Below are 21,150 nucleotides of genomic sequence, written 5' to 3' on the forward strand. Positions count from 1 at the left end.
CTGTAGAAATAGTGGGGGGGGGGGTGCAAAAAAACACCTCATAAACCTTATATTTATGGTACTTTTTAATTTGAGAATTATCTTGTTAGGTGTTTTGAATATTTATTTGTAAGTTGGGTTTGGAACAAAAAGAAAAATGTCTGCATCCTCTGCCCTTTGTGTCATCATAAAATTCACAAAGTTGCAAAACAGGAATAGCACACACCAAGAAGTGTGGCAATAGGAAGAAATACGTGGTTTTGTTCAGTGTAGTTCTGTTGAACAAAGGAATTTTCCAGGAACTTAACTTTGTGTTTTGTTTTCCACAGCACATGTTTGTCACATTTTATATATTGGTTTGTTTTTTATTTTGTTTAAATGTGTGTGTGTAGCCACTTTGAATTGGTTTCCTCCCTGTCTGTGTCTCTCTGTGCCCCCCTCTCTCTCTCTGTCTATCTTTTGTGCTTGAGGGGAGGGGGCAAGCAGGCTTCATCATGGATTTATTTAGGCAGTTGAGTTTAGTTAGTATTTGCCTGTTGTACATTTAATTCTGCCTTGGGGGTTCATGTCTATTTAACTAGCTCTTTAAGCCATGTGGAATTGTGTTGGAAAATGCATCTGATTTCTATCTTGATCTTCCTGAAGCCTGGTTTGAACCCTGGGAACACAATTGCAGCCTTCAATGCATTATTACTCTCAGATGAAGGTTTTATTCTTTAGGGTCTCATCTCATCTCTGAGATGAGCATCAGAGAGAAATTCCAAACAAAAGGATTAATGAGGTATGGAGGCTGTAGTGTTTAAGACCTGGAAGAACCTTCTTTCCTGTTAGTAGCAGTTACTGAATGATAATGCATGGTGTGTCATGCATTTGGTGTGACTTTTAATGTCCTGATTTGGAAATTGACATTTTTAATATTATGTTAACTATATTTGTAAGATATGTCACAGTATCCTTTGCAATAGCAACAAAAACTAAGGTAAACTAATAATAATTCACATGTTACCTATTTTACCTAATATAAAACTTTTCTTTTTAGGCGTATGGATCAGGCTGTGATATTGTTATTTTGGCAAGTGACTTTGAATGTGTGCAGATCATCCCTGGTGCTAAGCATGGAAACATCCAAGTCAGCTGTGTGGAGTGTTCTAACCAACATGGAAGAGTAAGGGATTTATTTACTTTATTAAATACCATCTTTTAGTATATATTTAACTATCTCAGAGAATATTCTTATGCTTCTATACAAGGCTTGCCTATGATTTCTAATTATATAGTACACCTTGCTTAGATGGCTGTTAGTAGGAAAGGGTAATGATAGGTTGTATACACATTATGAAGAACTGTTAAGCTGATAAGTGATAATTGGTCTGCCTGTATGTACTGTCTTAAAAGATCTGCAGGCTTCACATTCCTGTACCTATTGATATTCTGCCAGTTGATAATTCCGGCAGCTGTTATGCCAGTAGCAGGAAAGTAAACTTTTATCTTCTATACCTAGCATACCTTATCTCTCTCAAATTACAATAATGTCAGATTTTTATCAAGAAATGTAGCAAGTTGTTAACATCTAGTATAATATTTGTCATATAACTGATGCTTTGTAAAGTTTGTTAAGTTAATAAAACTGTTGTTTGAAGAATATTAAAGCTCATTCATTCAGATGTTGAGCTGAGAATTTATTTTAAAATTATTCAAATTTCATCATATGTTTTTCTCCCCCCCAATTTCAAACATGATATACATCAAAGTTTGATTATATGTAAAGTAAATATAACATTTTTGCTGTATATTCTAGCAGTTCTTTAAGGTCAGTGTTGTGTAGCAGAGTTAAATGTTTCTATGAGAATATAAGAATGATATTTTCCTGTAATAGTTTTAGTGTTCTAGAAATTCATATTTACTGAGTAATAACAAATTTTATCAAGTATATGTTTAATCAGAATATTTATAGTGCTACATAGTAATCATGCAAATTTATGCCAAACAATAAATTACAGTTATTATACCATTTCTACCCCTGCCCACCTGCTGGGTACCCACGTTGTCCTACCTTGCTGTTTGTATCAAGCTCTAATATTTGTGTGAATAATATGACAATCCAGTAAAAAAAAAAACAAAAAACTGACGTAGTATAAAACACTAAATTTCCTGGTGTTTTCTGATACTTGTTTCTTGCTTTTCTGATTTTTTTCTCCCCATTTGTTGTCCTTAAGTATTGTTTATTTTTTTAGAAAACACTCAGTGTCAGATTTCTCCCATTAATTTTTCATTGCTTATCTCCCTATGCCAAGTGTGGTAGCTTTAAACCTGCCTAGCCTAGAGCTGTTATAGTTATCAGAGATGCGTTTTAAAAAGTTATTTATGTGCTGGTGATAATAAGAATAAGCAGATTCTCTGGGAGCAAAGTTTGTTTTGTTTTTTTTTAAATATAGAAGACCTTGGTTTTCATAATCACGTTTTTACTTTTTCTAACCTGGTTGGAGGTAAAGAAGACCAAGTTGGGACATCCCTGATTCATTGTCTTTTATTACCATCTTTTAAAATTTTCTTTATCCCCAGTCCTTGTGATGATTACTCTCAATTTATGACTTTGTATTAAGCCGTGATAATCATTCGTTCATTCATTCATCTACATGTTGAATGTGATCATTCATAAGAGTTTCACCTGAATGTTACCTTATCCGGGCATTTTAAGTAGCTCTCCTCCTACCATTGTGGAGAGAAAGCTTTTTCTTGAAAAGAGTGTTAGATATTAAATAATAATTAAAATAACTTTTTTTTTTGCATTAGAGTGCCCTGAAATCAGAGTGGATCTTTTTGGTTGACCTTAAAAACCGATTCCTAATTTAGCTTTATAGGTTAACTCATAGACCCAGAATTGTGAGAAGAGAGGGTTTTTGGTCTGTTCCCTGCAATTGATTCTCTCTTGCCAACAGGAGGATAAACTGGGAACTGGCTTTCAAGGAATTACTAGAGAACAGGCACTGATAGCTCCCAGGGAAAGAGGAATTTGTGTGTCTTCTTCTTAGGTGTGTGACCTGGAACAAAGTCGTCTTGGCCCCCAGACCCTTGGCTTAAGTTCTTTGGAGATGTCCACATCAGTTTTTTATCCTCTAATTGCAGTGAATGTCTCTCTGGTTTCTCCCTAGTCCATTTTTTCAATTCCTTCTTCTCCATGGTGTTCCCAATTGGTAATTTTTTGTTTGTTTGATGGTATAGTTCATGTCGTTTATTTGATATATTTTTAATACCTGTTGCTCTTTGATGTATTTTTCTACTTCTCATGGTTTTTATAGTATTTTTACTGGACTGTAAGGTTTCTGACAGATGTACCACTGAAATGTATCTTTGTTAGTAAACTTTATTTCTGTATTTAAAAATGAAATTTTTATAGGAAAAGATGATTTATTTGAATAGATCAGCCTTATATTTGATATGTGAAATAAAGCCTGCCGAATTTTTGAAGAGAGAAGAGATTCTTAAGTCCAGGACTTTTCCAGTTATATTTATGGAAAGGAATAAACCATGAATACTGTATTCGGATTGCATGTAATCAGTTTATACATTATTGTAAAAAGGAAGTTATTTTTGTTTTCTTTTTTCCTTAAATATTAATGCTTTGCTTATTCTCTTTTAGATTGCAGCTTCATATGGTAATGCTGTTTGTATTTTTGAGCCCTTGGGCATAAATTCTCATAAGAGAAATTGTGTAAGTATTAAATGGTAGTAGAAAAGTTTTATAATTGAGTTTGGAATCCAGTTGACAGCAGTAAAGAGCTCCTTAGGAGCAGGTGCTGAAGATGGGCTGGAATATCAGTGTGAAGTTAGTCTGGTGATTTATGGTAAGACCTTTTACATTCACTGGGAATATATCCCTAGGCCTTTTAGAAACTCAGTTTTCTAGAATATTCCTAATTGAGACTGCTTCGTTAATTGGGATCTACCCTAGTTGAACTCTTATTTACTATTTCTTATCTAGATAACTAGACTACTCTCTTGTCTAATATCTATACCCCTTACCTCTTCTTTTAGCAGAGTGGATCATGACACTTTTCTGATAAAAACTCTTTTATGGCTTCATATTTCTCACATTTAAAGCCAAAAATTCTTAGAATGGACCACAGTCCTTCTTCCTCCACCCTTTGTCTTGTCCCCGCATTTGTACCCATTTATTACCTCTCAGAGCTCATCTCCTATTTTTGTCCTCTCTGGTCACTCCAGCCATAGTGGTATTTTCACTGTTCTTTGGTTTTTTTTTTTTGTTTTTTTTTTAATAAATGTATTTATTTTAGTTGGGGGCTAATTACTTTACAATATTGTAGTGGTTTTTGCCATACATTGACATGAATCAGCCATGGGTTTACATGTGTTCCCCATCCTGAACCCCCCTCCCACTTCCCTCCCCATCCCATCCCTCTGGGTCATCCCATTGCCCCAGCCCTGAGCATTTGTCTCATGCATCGAACCTGGAATGGTGTTCTGTTTCACATATGATAATATACATGTTTCAATGCTATTCTCTCAGAACGTCCCACCCTCACCTTCTCCCTGAGTCCATAAGACTGTTCTATGCATCTGTGTCTCTTTTTCTGTCTCGCATATAGGGTTATCGTTACCATCTTTCAAATTCCATATATATGCCTTAGTATACTGTATTGATGTTTTTCTTTCTGGCTTACTTCACTCTGTATAATGGGCTCCAGTTTCATCCATCTCAATAGAACTGATTCAAATGTATTCTTTTTAATGGCTGAGTAATATTCCATTGTGTATATGTACCACAGCTTCCTTATCCATTCGTCTGCTGATGGACATCTAGGTTGCTTCCATGTCCTGGTCACTCTTCTTTGGATAGTTGCCCTCCCACCTTAGGGGCTTTACATTGATTGTTCTTTTGTCTGGAATGCCCTTCTTTCTCTAGATAGCTCCAGGCCAGCTCTTACAGACCCTTTAAGTTTTTGTTCAGTAGTACCTTTCAGTGGGATGTGCCTTGACTGTCCTTTTAAGAATTGCCACTTGCTTCTCCAACCTTCATTCTAACCTGCCTGTCCTTCTGTTTTTAACCTTTTTTCCATAGCACTTAACCTTGTTTATGTATTTATAGTTAACCATTTAGTAAGTAATGTAAGCTCCATGTAAGCTCTGTGAGGGTAGGGAGCTTTGTTTCTTTTGCTCATTGATTCCTCTCAAGTATTTAGAACTGTATCTGGAACATTGCTTTTACTCTCTGGGTACTGAATTATATTTTATGTTATTTAATACTCAGAAAATCCAATATGGGTAGAATGCTTTAAAAAATTTAAAATTACTATGTGCATTGGGACTTCACCATCTGAGACATATTTTCAACTGCCAGTATGAAATCTGAATGCCAAGATTTCACTTCTTGACATATTTAGCAGTAATTAAAAAAATATTGTATTATTAAATGCAGTAAATAAGTGGCTTTGATATTTTTCATTAAATGTATGTATGTGAATATTACATTTCTTTTCAGAAGTACAAGTTATATCAGTCTTTTCCCTCTAATAGTGTTATGAAATACATATCAAAGTTTTGGGTTCTTAAGAGTCATCTAGAGTACATATTAAAAAATTCAGATTAAATGAATAAATGATATAAATGAACTTATTTACAAAACAGAAAGAGACTCAAATTTCAAAAACAAACTTACCACAGGGAAAAGATGGGGGAAAGTATAAATTAAGAGTTTAAGATGAACGTATACACACTAATCGGAGAAGGCAACGGCACCCCACTCCAGTACTCTTGCCTGGAAAATCCCATGGACAAAGGAGCCTGGTAGGCTGCAGTCCATGGGGTCGTGAAGAGTCGGGCATGACTGAGCGACTTCACTTTCACTTTTCACTTTCATGCATTGGAGAAGGAAATGGCACCCCACTCCAGTGTTCTTGCCTGGAGAATCCCAGGGACAGGGGAGCCTGGTGGGCTTCCGTCTTTGGGTCGCACAGAGTCGGACATGACTGAAGCAACTTAGCAGCAGCAGCAGCATACACACTAATCTATATAAGATAGATGATCAACAAGGACCTATTGTGTAGCATAGGGAACTCTACTCAATATTCTATAATAACCTATATGGAAAGGAATCTGAAAAAAATATATGTATATGTGTAACTGATTCACTTTGCTGTACACCTGAAACTAACACAATGTGGTAAATAACTGTACTCCAATATAAAATAAAAATTAAATTAAAAAATTCAGATTCCAGACCTCACTTCCAAAATTTTTGCTTTGTAATTAGTCCACAGGTTACACTCTGAGAAAATATTAAAGGAAAGACTACTAGGGATAGCTCCAGTTTTAGGAATGATTTAATTATTATTTTAAAATAGATCTGTTGAGTAGTATTTAAAATACTATTGTGACTTGGGTTTGTAATTAGTCCACAGGTTACACTCTGAGAAAATATTAAAGGAAAGACTACTAGGGATAGCTCCAGTTTTAGGAATGATTTAATTATTATTTTAAAATAGATCTGTTGAGTAGTATTTAAAATACTATTGTGACTTGGGTTAGTAGAGATAGTGTTTAAATAGTATTTAAAATACTATTGTGACTTTTCCCTAATTAAAAAATATAAAATTATTTTTATATACTGAAATTCAGGTTTTGTAGTTGTATTTTAAAATTCCACTTCTAGATAGTCGTGAAATCTTGAATAAATTATTTAATTGTTAAAAATATTTTTAAAGTATAATTAGAGAGGGTATTATCATTTATTAAATTATTACTTGCCAAGCAATTAATATATAACTTGCCTAATAAAAAGCCTTGGCATGGCTTTACGTTGCACCATATTTTCACAAAAGTACATTTTATGTTTGTTTACTGCAAAGGAATAGCTAAACTTTTTTAGGATATTTCATGTTAAAGGCCTGTGGCTTTTAAATTTTAAATCTTCTTTCTATACTTTAGAATGAAAGCAATAAGAAAATAGGATTCAGATTACTCAAATATAATATAGGTCAGCTTTGTGGGTTTTATGTATTATGTAGTTTAAATTTGTTTACTTTTTGGAAGGTTGAAAGAAAAAGTGAAAGTCACTCAGTCATGTCTGACTCTTTGTGACCCCATGGACTGTCCATGGAATTCTCCAGGCCAGAAGACGAGTGGGTAGCCTTTTCCTTCTCCAGGGGATCTTCTCAACCCAGGGATTGAACCCAGGTCTCCCACATTGCAGGTGGATTCTTTACCAACTGAGCTATCAGGGTAGATCTAGTTTTATTTTAGACTTTGACGCCAGAAGATTATGTTAATTTGCACTTCATTCTAATGTGCATTTGCTTTGTTTTTACAAATGTTTATTGAGCATCTGTGTACTAGTCATTACCACACTCAATACACAAAGCTCATTAATGGCATAATTCTGGCCCTTGAAGAATTGTAATGTAATAGGGAAGTCAGACATATAAACAGATAATTCAGTCTGATTAGTGTTACCATGGTGCGTGTGGCTAAATCGCTTCCATTGTATCTGACTCTTTGCTACCCCCTGGACTGTAGCCCTCCAGGCTGAGATTCTCCAGTCATGAGTTCTGGAGTGGGTTGTTACGGTGGTATAATGCAAGTAAAAAGTGCTCTGAGTGCTGCCAGAATGTCAGAAGAGGCTTTACTGGAGAGGTAATGGTTTAGCTAGATATTGATGTAACTGTAGGAGTGTGCAGGTAGAGAAGAAAGGATACCCGAGGAATAAGAATGTGTTTATAGACAAGGAAGGAAGCCTGGGAGACATGCTTTGACTGGGCATGGCAAACAGCTTGATATGGTAGGAGAGTAAGTGGAACCACTGTAAATGATTTTTAAAACAGTATTTTGAAAATAATAGTGAAATATTTATATCTTTGTTACAGATCATAAATTCTCAAGTTGAAGAAAATGATAATATGGTAGTGTTTGTGGATATTATTTTGAAAACGTATCTTTTTCTTTTTTTTCTTTCTCTATATATTTCAGCAACTCAAGTGTCAGTGGCTTAAAACTGGGCAGTTTTTTTTGAGTTCCGTGACATACAATTTAGCATGGGACCCTCAAGGTATTTAGCAATTATCTTTAGAAATTATGGAAAGTTAATAATTTGTTTTAAGTGTATGATTACAATGTGATATAGCCTCCCACAATAAGAAAATGATTAGTAGTATTCTTTTTTTTTTGCTACTGAATGAGTGTACTTTTTTCTTTTTCATATACACTGCTTTGTATAGTGCTTAATTTACTATTAGTTCTGTGCTTCCCCCCCTACTTTTGAATGTTTTGTTCCAAGAAACGATGATTTGTTTCATTAGTTAATGTGCTGCACTTTACTCTTATTGTATCTATTAAGAAATAAAATCAGGAATAAAACAAGATAAAAAAAACCCTATCTCATTTTATTTGTATTTCAGGGAATTATTGTCTTTAATAGTGAAAGATTAGAAACTTCTAATTAGAATGGTAATTGTCCCTTTTTACATTCCCAGTTAATGAGGGTAATTTTAATAGTCTATGTAGAAAAACAAATTTTATTAATCTTTAGTTATGTCTTATAGCCAGAGAATATCCTGTGTTGTATATATCAGAGTTTTTTTGGGTTTGTTTTGTTATTCTACTTTTGCTGGTTTATTTATTTTTTTTTGTAAGTTTTACCCGATAGACAATGTCTCTATAGGCTTTTTTGTTGTTGTTGTTCTCAGATTTCTCTCAAGTTTTCTTATCTCTTGGATTCATGCAACTTTTTAAGTGGATATACTCTACAAGTGTTTTTCATAGACAGTTTTGCTTATTTTTCACAGAACAGTTTATAGACTGAAGTGGACGCCCTCATGTGCATTTATTTCTCCAGATAATCCTTGCTTATTACAGAACATTCTTTAATTTTCAGATAACAGATTGTTGACAGCAACTGATTCTCTTCAGCTGTGGGCTCCTCCAGGAGGTGACATTCTGGAAGAGGAGGAAGAAATCAATAATAAAATTCTTCCTGTTTTAAATGATTGGAAGTGCATCTGGCAGTGCAAGTTAGTGTCTTAACTCTATTGTTCATTAATTTAAAAAATGCTTCCTAAACAAAGTTCCCTTTCATAATGATCTTAAAAGCCTAGAAAATAGACTTTTTCTGACCAAAACCCATTATAACATCATCCTCTAGTCTGTGCTACAATTGATTGTTAAAAAAAAAAGATGAAAATATTTTCATAGTTAATAACCTCAGGACTTGGGTTGAGAAGGTTGACACAAAGGAATTATTCATTAATGCATAAACTATAGATGGGTTAGGCAGAGGGAAGATGTGGTGAAAGGATGGCTGTGCCATTGACAACACAGATTATATGAAGGGATCCAACTAGCCCGGGAAGGTGATGAGCTCAGTTTTTAAAATGTTGCATTAAGATGTTGGTGGAGCTTGTAGGTTGTGATGTCATTTAAGCATATTAATTGCATTCTTTGGATCCTCAAAGTGAACCTTGGGTTAGTTTTAATGAGTTAATTTGTATTTTTAGGGAGGTGAAATATTTAGACTTATTTTTAGAGAGGTGAAAACACTCTTGTTTTGATGATGTTATGAAAAATCTTATTTTGACCATTTATATATATATATATATATATATATATAAGGTGTTCTAGATTTTAAAAATGCTAACTGTTTAACTTTGTCTTTTTAGAACCTCAGTATCTGTACATTTGATGGAGTGGTCCCCTGATGGTGAATATTTTGCTACTGCTGGAAAGGTAAAGGACCAAACAATACATAAACAGAAAAAAACAAAAGAATTAGAAATATTCCTCACTCATTCTCACTTTCAGATTTTTCTTATGTAAAATTGGAAGGATCCTACATTACAAAGCTGGCCTGAGGAATAGGTGATAGCTTTTGTAAAATATCTGGTATGTCTCCCATAGGCAGTTGGCATTTGTGAAATAGTGGCTATAATTTTTATTATTATTTGACCATTGCAAAAATTTATGGGTTTTAAAAATAATTTTTATGTTTAAAAAATAGTATATATGCATAATTTAAAAAGTAAAATACTACTTCTAGATTTGCAATGAAAAGATGCACTCCCTTCTTCCCACTCTTAATTCCTGTGTCCTAGAGGCAGTGATTTGTAAAATTCCATATTTAAATACTTCTTTCCATATTCTTAAGTAACTTGCTTATGCTCCCATTGTTTAATTATTTTTTTTTCTTTTTGGTTTTATGTATCATCTCTGGCCTTACTACTATGGAGGCTGAGACTAGTTCTCTAGCTGATGTTCCCAACTACATCTCCACGTAACCACACTTATGTGTATTCACTTCCTTCCTCTTATCTTTCTGCTCTAAGTGTCTCATAATATTTGGGAAAACCAGTATTTATTATTCACATTATTAAGAGTATGTAAAAGATTCTTCATGGAATAATTGCTTTGGTGTTAATAATTATTATATTTTACTGTTTGCTTAGTTTTCTGTATACCTAATTCATCCCTCACACCTCTGACATTCTTTGAATCTCCTTTCAGTATAATTCCTGGTAGAAGGTATTCTGGAAATGTGTATTCTCTTTGCTCTGGCTTAGTTGCTCTTGGAGTCTAATATAGAGCTCTCAGTTCAGGATTTTCTTTTACCAACCTCAGGGGATTCTCTGCCCATCTCCTTTGTTAAATTCTCTGTTTCTTAGCATCATTTATCTTCTTTCCTTATTTTGATGGAGATATCCCCTAGTAGGTTCCTGAGAAAAGATGAATGGGAAAAAAACATGTTAGAGGCCTCTCAAGTCTGAGCAATTCTTTCTTCTGCTGTTACGCTTTATTTGATTGGGAATAGAATTTGGTGGGAACTAGTTTTCCATGAGAATTTTAAATGTCATGGTTCTGTTGCCTTCTAGCTTCCAGTGTTGCTATTTGAGAGGTACAGTGCCATTAAGACCCTGCTCTCTCAGCTCCATCCAGCTTGTAGAGGTTTTAAGAATCTTCCCCTTATCCTGGTGTTCTGAAATGTCAAGATGTGGTGGAATGGGTCAATCAGCTATAAATATTTACATACAAATATATATGTAAGGGATAAAGACTCTTTTTGTGTAGGTAATTTGATTACCCATTCAGTCTGAAAGCTCATGTTCTTCAGTTCAGGGGAATTGCTTTATATTATTCCTTTTGTGTTATCTCTTTCCTTTCATGTTCTCTTTTCTCTCATTCTGAATCTCCCCATATTCAGATGTGGATCCTTCTATACTGATCCTCTAATTTTCTGTGGGCCCCCCATCGTTGTTTTGTTTGTTTAAATTTTGGGGGTTTTTTTCAGCTTTAATTTTGAAATAATTTTTTCCTACTGTCACATTTTTGATTTTCAAGAGTTTTTTTCCCCTAATTCTATGAATGCTTCTTTAAATTTATGTACTATTTCATAAGTATAAAATAATATATATAAAGCTTATATATATTAGATAATTAAACACATGCAATGTATTGAATTGTATTCAGTCGTTGTGAATGGAATTAACATTTCCATATTACACTTCACAAGACAAGGATAGGTTTTCCAACAACATCAGAATTCATCCAAGGCTATTTGAGTTGATCTTTAGTTGTAGAACACTCAGCTGTTTTGTGGTTGAATAATTATTTGGCACAGAGGTAATTAGTTGCTCAATAGTTGATGACTTTATAGACAGGAAGACTGCATAACATAGGCAGAAAGACTGCAAATGTGTGCAGTTTAGCAGTAAACTAATAAATAACTATTTCAAAGAATATTTGGAGGTATTTGCAGCAGCTGTCATGTAATAGTAACACATCTGTGATTTCTTTTAGACACAAAGTCACAAGTACTGTTAATATCATTTTGGTATGTTGTGTATATTCATAACTGAAATTTAGCATTTCCTTCAGTTCGCAGTTATGAAAATAGAGAAGTAATTATTTTCCCTGACTCAAGTTCCTGGTAACTCTGGATCTTGGTTTTCTTGGTTTCTCAAGAAGCAGACTCCCAGATGAGGATTCCAGTTCAAGTTAATATTAATATTAATATTAATATTCCATTAATATTGGCGGTGCTCACAAAGAAATATACTGGATTTGAGGCAGGGAAGTAAAGGTGCTTTAAAAAGACTGTATTAATACAGGTGATTAACAGGCTTAAATCTCTGGGTAACTCGGGGAGCCAGCGCTCCTTGCAATATTATGTTCCTCACACGTACTCTTCGCACATATTACATAAACATCAGTTAAGGGCTAGTGAGGGCAGAACATTGGTTCTCAGCTTTTATAAACAATTTCTGAAAAACTCAGGCAAAGTTATGTAGATACTGTCAGTTGGAAATGGCTCACTGATATGCTAAGGCATGAGAGGATACAGTTGATGTATCAAAAATATTTTTTGTATCTTGAATTCTATCCATATGTGCCTTGGGTTAGAAGACCTCAAAACCTCTGGTGTAAACCCTGGATATTTTATTTATTTATTTTTAATTGAAGGATAATTGCTTTACAGTATTGTGTTGGTTTCTGCCAAACATCAACATGAATCAGCCATAGGTATACATATGTCTTCTCCCTTTTGAACCTCCCTCCCACCTCTCTCCTCATCCCACCTCACTAGGTTGTTACAGAGCCCTGGTTTGAGTTCCTTGAGTCATAAAGCAAATTCCCATTGGCTATCTATTTTAAATATGGCAATGTAAGTTTCTATGTTAACTCTCCCCATACATCCCACCCTTTCCTCCCCGCAACCCCTGCACTGAGTCCATAAGTCTGTTCTCTGTGTCTGTCTCCATTGCTGCCCTGCAAATAGTTTCATCAGTACCATCTTTCTAGATTCCACATTTATGCATTAGTATACTATATTTGTTTTTCTCTTTCTGACTTACTTCACTCTATATTATAGGTTCTAGGTTCATCCATCTCATTAGAACTGAGTCGAATGCATTTCTTTTTATATCTGAGTAATGTTCCATTGTATATACGTACTATAGCTTCTTTATCCATTCATCTGTCGATGGACATCTAGGTTGCTTCCATGTCCTAGCTGTTGTAAATAGTGCTGCAGTGAACATTGGGGTACATGTGTCTTTTTGAATTTTGGTTTGCTCAGGGTATATGCCTAATACTGGGGTTGCTGGGCCATATGGTGGTTTTATTCCCAGTTTTTAAGGAATCTCCATACTGTCTTCCACAGTGGCTGTGTCAATATACATTCCCACCAACGTGCAAGTGCAGGTCGCCCAGTCGTGTCTGACTCTTTGCAACCCCTTGAACTGTAGCCTTCCAGGCTCCTCTGTCCATGAATTCTCTAGGCAAGAATACTAGAGTGGATAGCCGTTCCCTTCTCCAGAGGATCTTCACAACCCAGGGATCGAACCCAGATGTCCTGCATTGCAGGAGGGTTCTTTGCCATCTGAGCTACCAGGGAAGCCTAAAAGTACTGGAGTGGGTAGCCTGTCCCTTCTCCAGGAGATCTTCCCCACCCAGGGATCAACCCGGGGTCTCCTGCATTGCAGGTGGATTCTTTACCAGCTGAGCTACCAGAGAAGCCCAACAGTGCAAGAGGGTTCCCTTTTCTCCACATCCTCTACAGCATTTATTGTTTGTAAACTTTTTGATGATGGCCATTCTGACTGGTGTGAGATGATATCTCATTGTAGTTTCGGTTTGCATTTCTTTAATAATGAGCGATGTTGAGCATCTTTTCATGTGCTTTTTAACCATCTGTATGTCTTCTTTGGAGAAATGTCTGTTTAGGTCTTTTGCTCACTTTTGGATTGGGTTGTTTGCTTTTCTGATGTTGATTTACGTGAGCTGCTTGTATATTTTGGAAATTAATCCTTTGTCAGTTTCATTTGCTTTTATTTTCTCCCATTCTGAGGGTTGTCTCTTCATCTTGCTTATAGTTTCCTTTGCTGTGCAAAAGCTTTTAAGTTTAATTAGGTCCCATTTGTTTATTTTTGTTTTTACTTTCATTACAGTAGGAGGTGGGTCATAGAGGATCTTGCTGTGATCTGTGTCATAGAGTGTTTGGCCTATGTTTTTCTCTTGCATTTAGGTCTTTAATCTATTTTGAGTTTATCTTTGTGTATGGTGTTAGGAAGTGTTCTGATTTCATTCTTTTACATATAACTGTCTGGTTTTCCCAGCACTGCTTATTGAAGAGGGTGTCTTTGCCCCATTGTATATTATTGCCTCTTTGTCAAAAATAAGGTACCCATAGGTGTGTGGGTTTATTTTTGGGATTTCTATCTTGTTTCCTTCATCTACATTTCTGTTTTTGTTCCAGTACCATAATGTCTTGATGACTGTAGCTTTGTGTTACAGTCCGAAGTTGGGAAGGTTGATTCCTCCAGCTCCATTCTTCTTTCTCAAGATTGCTTTGGCTATTCAGGGTCTTTTGTGTTTCCATAAGAATTGTGAAATTTTTGCTTCTAGTTCTGTGAAAAATGACATTGGTTATTTGATAGGGATTGCATTGAATCTGTCGATTGCATTTGGTAGTGTAATCATTTTCACACTATTGATTCTTCCAATCTAGGTACATGGAATATCCCTCCACCTGTTTATGTTGTCTTTGATTTCTTTTATCAGTGTCTTAAATATTTTTCTGTATACAGGTCTTTTGTCTCCTTAGCTAGGTTTATTCTTAGATATTTTATTCGTTTTGTTGCATTGGTGAATGGGATTGATTCCTTAATTTCTTTGATTTTTTTCATTGTTATTATATAGGAATGCAAGTGATTTCCGTGTATTGATTTTGCTTTGCTAAATTCACTGATTAGCCTTAGTAATTTTCTGATAGCATCTTTAGGATTTTCTATGTACAGTAGCATGTTATCTGCAGAGAGGGAGAGTTTTACTTCTTCTTTTCCAATCTGGATTCTTTTTCTTTCTTTTTCTTCTCTGATTGCCGTAGCTAGGACTTCCAAAACTATGTTGAATATTAGTGGTTAGAGTGGGCACCTTGTCTTGTTCCTGATCTTAGAGGGAATGCTTTTAGTTTTTCACCATTTAGAATAATGTTTGCTGTTGGTTTATCATTTATGGCCTTTACTGTGTTGAGAATTGCTTCTATGCCCATTTTTTGAAAAGTTGTGTTGTTTTTTTTTTTAATCAAAAAAGCCTTTGAATTTTGTCAAAGGCTTTTTCTGCATCTATTGAGATTATCATATGGTTTTTATCTTTCAGTTTTTTATTATGGTGTATCACATTGATAAAATCTGGATATTTTATTTTTTTGTCATCCACATTTAAATCTAAAATCCATGTACAAAAATTCTATGGTTTGAGGAAGAGGTCAGGTTTCACTTTTTCCATATGGATGTCCAGTTGTGCAGCTAAATTTGTTGAAAAGCCTCTGTGTTGCCACCTTGTCAAAAGCAAATATCCAAACTAGTGTGGCTCTGTTTCTGAATTCTTTTCTCTGGTCCATTGGTCTTTCCTTGTAGCAATGCCACCTTCATTTCTATAGCTTTTAAATTGTCTTGATGTGTGGTAGAACATATCTTCACATCTTGTTTTTCTTCTTCAAGATTATCCTATCTACTTTTGGCCCTTTATATTTCCATATAAATTTTAGAATGACTATGGTAAATTTTATAGAACCAACAGAAAACCTCTTACGATTTTGATTAATATTTCATTGATTCTATAGATCAGTTTTGGGAGAATTGACGTCTTTACAGTTGAGCCTTCTCATCTATGAACATGACATAGTCTTTCATTTAGATCTTTTTACTTTTCTCAGTAATGTTCTGTAATTTATTGCAGCAGTCCTAAATATCTTTCATTGGATTCATTCCTAGGTATTTGATATTTTTGATGTTGTAAATGATATCATTTTATAATTTTATATAGAAATGCAATTAATTTTTGGTTTTATATCTAGCAGTCTTAATAAACTCAATACTAACAAGTCCTCTGTAAATCTTTCTGTATTTTCTGTGTGCATAATTCTATTATTTGTGAATAATGACGGTTTTTTTCATCTTTCCTAACTCTTAAGTGTTTTAATGTCTTTTCTCTGTTTTACTCTAGTATCTAGAACCTCCAGTATAGTGTTGAGGAAAGGTCTGAGATTGGTTATCTTTTCCTTGTTCCCAATATCAAAAAGATATCTTCCACAGGGTCACCATTAAGTATGATATTTACCATAGGTGCTTACTATACTCTTTTTTAGATAAAAGAAGTTTCTTTCTTATTTGTAGATTGCTAGAATTTTTAAAATTGCAAATGTTGAATTTTAGCAAATACTTTTTCTGCATCTAATGATATTGTCATTATTTTCTTATTTTCTTTATTAGTAAGATGAAATTTGTTGGACTTATTTATATAAATCTTGTGTTTTTGAAATAATTTCAACTTGCTTGTAATGTGTTGTCCTTGATGGATTTGCTTTGCTAATGTTTTATTTAGGATTTAGGAGAGCTCTTTGTAAAGAGTGAGACTTGGCAAATAGTTTTTCTTTTTTTGTACAGGCATACCTGGTTTTATTGTGCTTTGGTTTATTGGACTTTGCAGTTAATGTGTTTTTTAGCACTTTGAAGGTTTGTGTCAACCCTGTGTTGTCAGATGATGGTTAGCGTTTTTTTAGCAATAAAATATCTTAAAATTAAGCTATGTACATTTTAAAAGATGTAATGCCATTGCACACTGAATAAACTACTGTATAGTGCAAATGGAACTTCTGTGTGCACTGGGAAACCAAGAAATTCGTGTGGACTCCCTTTATTGTGATAGTATTGGCATTATTGTGGTGGTCTGGAACTAAATCTGTAATATCTCTGAGATGGCCTGTAATGATTTTGATTTCAGTGTCATGCTGGCCTCATAAAATGAATTGGATATATATTTTTAAAATATAGTCTATAGAATGGGTTTCTGCAAGGTTGGTGTTTTATTCTTAAATTTGCTGGTGAAGCCATCTGGACCAGGAATTTCCTTTGTGGGATTCAATTTTTTAAATAGTTAGAGGGCTATTCAGATTGTATATTTCTTTTTTATGTCAGTTTTAGTAAATTAGATTTATATAGAATTTGCCAGTTTTAACTAAATTTTCAGATTTATTGGTGTAAAATTGTGCAAAACATCTTGTCTTTTTAATATCTGTAATATATACGTGATGATTTTTTTCATCTCATAAGAATTTATCAATTTCATAAATCTTTTCAAAGAACTGACTTTAGGTTTTGTAGGCTTACACATTGTATGTCTGTTTACTCTTTTATTAATTTGTTTGGTTCTGTTTTTTTCTCAAACTTTTTTAGATGGATGTTCAGCATTTTTTGTTTCTTTGCTTTTTTCAGCATTTGTTGTTTGTAATGTGTACATTTAACACTATAGATATCCCTTTAAGCTTAGCTTTATCCCATAGGGTTGTTTACTCCATAATTTGACATGTATTATTTTCATTATTATTCTAAATACAAATTTTTCTAATTTTCAGTGTGATTCATTTTTTGTTTCATGGGTTGTCCAGAGTATGGATTAGAGCCTGGTTCAATTATGTTGGGTGGTGGTGGATGGCGTAGAAGTGTTTTCTTGGTGGTGACAACTTTTATTTTGCATTACTAAGTAAACTTAAAAGTAATTGGTTGTTAAAGTAATAACTAATGATAGTGTTATAATAGCGACTACTAGTAGTTGACAGTTATGTACCAGAAACTGTGTCTTCAAAAGCCTATGGGGCAAGTGTTTTACAGAAGAGGAAACTGCAGTTTCACAACTTGCCAGAGAATATAAAGGTAGTTAGAAGATAGAGCAATGGCACCCCACTCCAGTACTCTTGCCTGGGAAACCCCATGGACGGAGGAGCCTGGTAGGCTGCAGCCCATGGGGTCGCGAAGAGTCGGACACGACTGAGCGACTTCACTTTCACTTTTCACTTTCATGCACTGGAGGAGGAAATGGCAACCCACTCCAGGATTCTTGCCTGGAGAATCCCAGGGACTGGGGAGCCTGGTGGGCTGCCGTCTATGGGGTCGCACTGAGTCGGACACGACTGACGTGACTTAGCAGCGGCAGCAGAAGATAGAGCTGAGTTTTTAACCCAGATATTTTGGATTTCATACCCATCAGTTGGCTTGTATTTCATGAACAAATACTTATTGCAAGTGGATTTGTGTGGATGCTTTGAGGCTTGAGTTGAGTATGCATTCTTCTAGGAAAGGTGTATATAGTTTCTACCAGGTGCCTAGGAAGCAACAGAAAGTGCTAGTCGCTCAGTCATGTCTGACTCTTTGTGACCCCATGGACTGTAGCCTGCCAGGCTCCTCTGTCTATGGAATTCTCCAGGCAAGAATGCTGGAGTGGGTTGCCATGCCCTTCTCCAGGGGATCTTCCCAACCCAGAGATCAAACCTTGGTCTCTTACATTGAACGCAGATTCCTTACTGTCTGAGCCACCAGGTACATGGGGGCATGCCCAATTCAAGCTAAATTCTCAGCTTGGCAGTCGTACCATATGGTGTGCGCTTGGGTCTCGTAAGACCTGTTTTGTGGGTGTAGATGCCCCACAGAGACTTCTTCCTCCACTCAGAGTCCAGGTGCAGGAGAATCCTTCCTTACCATACTCCTTTTCAGAGAGGGTTTTTTCTTGATTTCACCCTTTCATTTAAGGATAGTCCTTAGGGGATTTTTTTTTTTTGTCCCTTTCTTTCTTTTTTTTTTAATGGTGTTATGCACATACCTCTGGTCTGACTTACCACCTTGCATGTACGCTATGTGCTGTCTCTATGTAGCTGCTGCTGCTGCTAAGTCGCTTCAGTCGTGCCCGACTCTGTGGGACCCTATAGACGGCAGCCCGCCAGGCTCCGCCGTCCCTGGGATTCTCCAGGCAAGAACACTGGAGTGGGTTGCCATTTCCTTCTCCAGTGCATGAAAGTGAAAAGTGAAAGTGAAGTCGCTCAGTCGTGTCCGACTCTCCGCAACCCCATGGACTGCAGCCTACCAGGCTCCTCTGTCCATGGAATTTTCCAGGCAAGAGTACTGGAGTGGGTTGCTGTTGCCTTCTCTGCTCTATGTAGCTACTGTATTTTATTTTAAAATTTATTCTTAATGGGATCATAATTGCTTTACAATATTGTGTTGGTTTCTGCCATAACAGCATTGTGAATCAGCCATAAGTATGCATATGTCCTCTCCCTCTTGAACTGCCCTCCCACCCACCACCCCACCACCCCACCCCACCCCTCTAGGTTGTCAGAGAGCACCAGATTGAGCTCCTTGTGTTATACGGCAGCTTCCCACTAGCTAGCTATTTCACATACAGTAATGTATATGTTTCAACGCTACTTTCAATTTGTCCCACCCTCTCCTTCCCCTTCTGTGTCCACAAGTCTGTTCTCTATGTCTCCGTCTCTATTCCTCCCCTCTGTAGGTTCATCAGTACCATTTTTCTAGATTTCATATATATGTGTCAATATACGATATTTGTTTTTCTCTTTGACTTATTTCATTCTGTGCAACAGGCTCTCTATTCATCTACCTTGCTACAACTGACTCAGATTTGTTCCTTTTTATGGCTAAACAATATTCCTTTGTATATATGTACCATAGCTTCTTTATCCCTTCATCTGTTGATAGACATCTAGGTTACTTCCATGTCCTGGCTATTGTAAATAGTGCTGCAGTGAACATTGGGGTACATGTTTCTTTTGAATTATGGTTTTCTCAGGGTTTATGTCCAGTAGTGGGATTGCTGGGTCATATGGTAGTTTTATTCCTGGTTTTTTTTAGAAACCGTTATATTGTTCTCCATAGTGGCTAGATCAGTTTACATTCTCATTAACAGTGCAGAGAGGGTTCCCTTTTTTCTACAGCTTCTCCAGCATTTGTTATTTGTAGGTTTTTGATGATGGCCATTCTGACTAGTGTGAAGTGATACATGATTGTAGTTTTAATTTGCATTTCTCTAGTAATGAGTGATATTGAGCATTTTTTCATGTGTTTATTGGCTATCTGTATGTCTTATCTGAAGAAATGTTTAGATCTTCTGCCCTGTTTTTCAATTGGGTTCTTTGTTTTTCTGTTACTGAGCTGCATGAACTGCTTGTATATTTTGGAGATTAATCCTTTGTCAATTGCTTCATTTGCAATTATTTTCTCCCATTCTGAGGGTTGTCTTTTCCTCTTGTTTGCTGTTTCCTTTGCTATGCAAAAGCTTTTAAGTTTAATTAGACCCCATTTGTTTATTTTTGTTTTTTCTTTCATTACTCTCAGAGGTGGATCAAAGAGAATCTTGCGCAATTTATGTCAAAGAATGTTCTGCCTGTTTTACTCTTAAAAGTTTCATAGTTTCTGGTCTTAAACATTTAGATCTTTAATCTATTTTGAGTTTATTTTTGTGTATGATGTTAGGAAGTGTTCTAATTTCATTCTTTTACATTTACACATAGCTGAAGAGTTTTCCCATCACCACTTATAGAAGAGAATGTCTTTTCTCCATTGTGTTTTCTTGCTGCCTTTGTCAAAGATAAGGTGCCCATAGGTGTGTGGGTTTATCTCTGGGCCTTTTGTCTTGTTCCATTGATCTATATTTCTGTTTTTATGGCAGTACCATACTGTCTTGTTTACTATAGCTTTTTAATATAGTCTAAAGTCAGGACGGTTGATTCCTCCAGCTCTGTTTTTGTTTTTCAAGATTGCTTTGGCTACTGTGTTTTCATACAAATTGTGAAATTTTTTGTTCTAGCTCTGTGAAAAACGCCACTGGTAATTTGATAGGGATTGTGTTAATCTGTAGATTGTTGTGAGTAGTAGAGTCATTTTCACAATACTGATTCTTCCAATCCAAGAATGTGGTATATCTCTGTTTGTTTTGTCTTTGATATCTTTCATCAGTGTCTTATAGTTTTCTGCATACAGGTCGTTTGTCTCTTCACAAAAGACCTTGTTTATTCCTAAGTATTTTATTCTTTTTGTTGCAGTGGTGAATGGGATTGTTTTCTTAAGTTCTCTTTCTGATTTTTTGTTGTTAGTGTATAGGAATGCAAGGGATTTCCATGTATTGATTTTGTATCCTGTGACTTTACTAAATTCATTGACTTAGCTACTGTATTTTAAACTGAAGCTATATGCCATTGGACATTGGTAGAGCCCCTTATGACAGTTCATACTCCCACTTTAAGCATTTGAGCAAATAGATGTAATCAGAAGAGAATTTTGATAAACTCCGACTACCTACCTACCCTCGTCTCCCTAC

General features: G+C 35.4%; 1 protein-coding gene across 9 annotated transcripts in view; it reads left to right on the top strand.

Moving 5' to 3' along the window:
* The window catches only part of DMXL2 (Dmx like 2), a 150,011-nt gene that overhangs the window by 31,518 nt on the left and 97,343 nt on the right, over positions 1-21,150 (top strand). For all 9 annotated transcript variants that reach the window (XR_014059101.1, XR_014059102.1, XR_014059100.1 and 6 more), the window contains exons 2-6: positions 1,019-1,144; positions 3,620-3,691; positions 7,963-8,041; positions 8,867-9,002; positions 9,648-9,714. Coding sequence is in view for 6 of the 9 variants with exons in the window: in XM_081508231.1 (XP_081364357.1) it covers positions 1,019-1,144; positions 3,620-3,691; positions 7,963-8,041; positions 8,867-9,002; positions 9,648-9,714 (480 nt within the window). In the remaining 3 variants the exon portion in view is untranslated. The remainder of the gene's footprint in view (positions 1-1,018; positions 1,145-3,619; positions 3,692-7,962; positions 8,042-8,866; positions 9,003-9,647; positions 9,715-21,150) is intronic.

The sequence above is a fragment of the Giraffa tippelskirchi genome, chromosome 7, assembly GCF_054371585.1.
Source record: "Giraffa tippelskirchi isolate mGirTip1 chromosome 7, T2T-mGirTip1v1.2.pri, whole genome shotgun sequence".
In the NCBI taxonomy this organism is placed as follows: domain Eukaryota; kingdom Metazoa; phylum Chordata; class Mammalia; order Artiodactyla; family Giraffidae; genus Giraffa; species Giraffa tippelskirchi.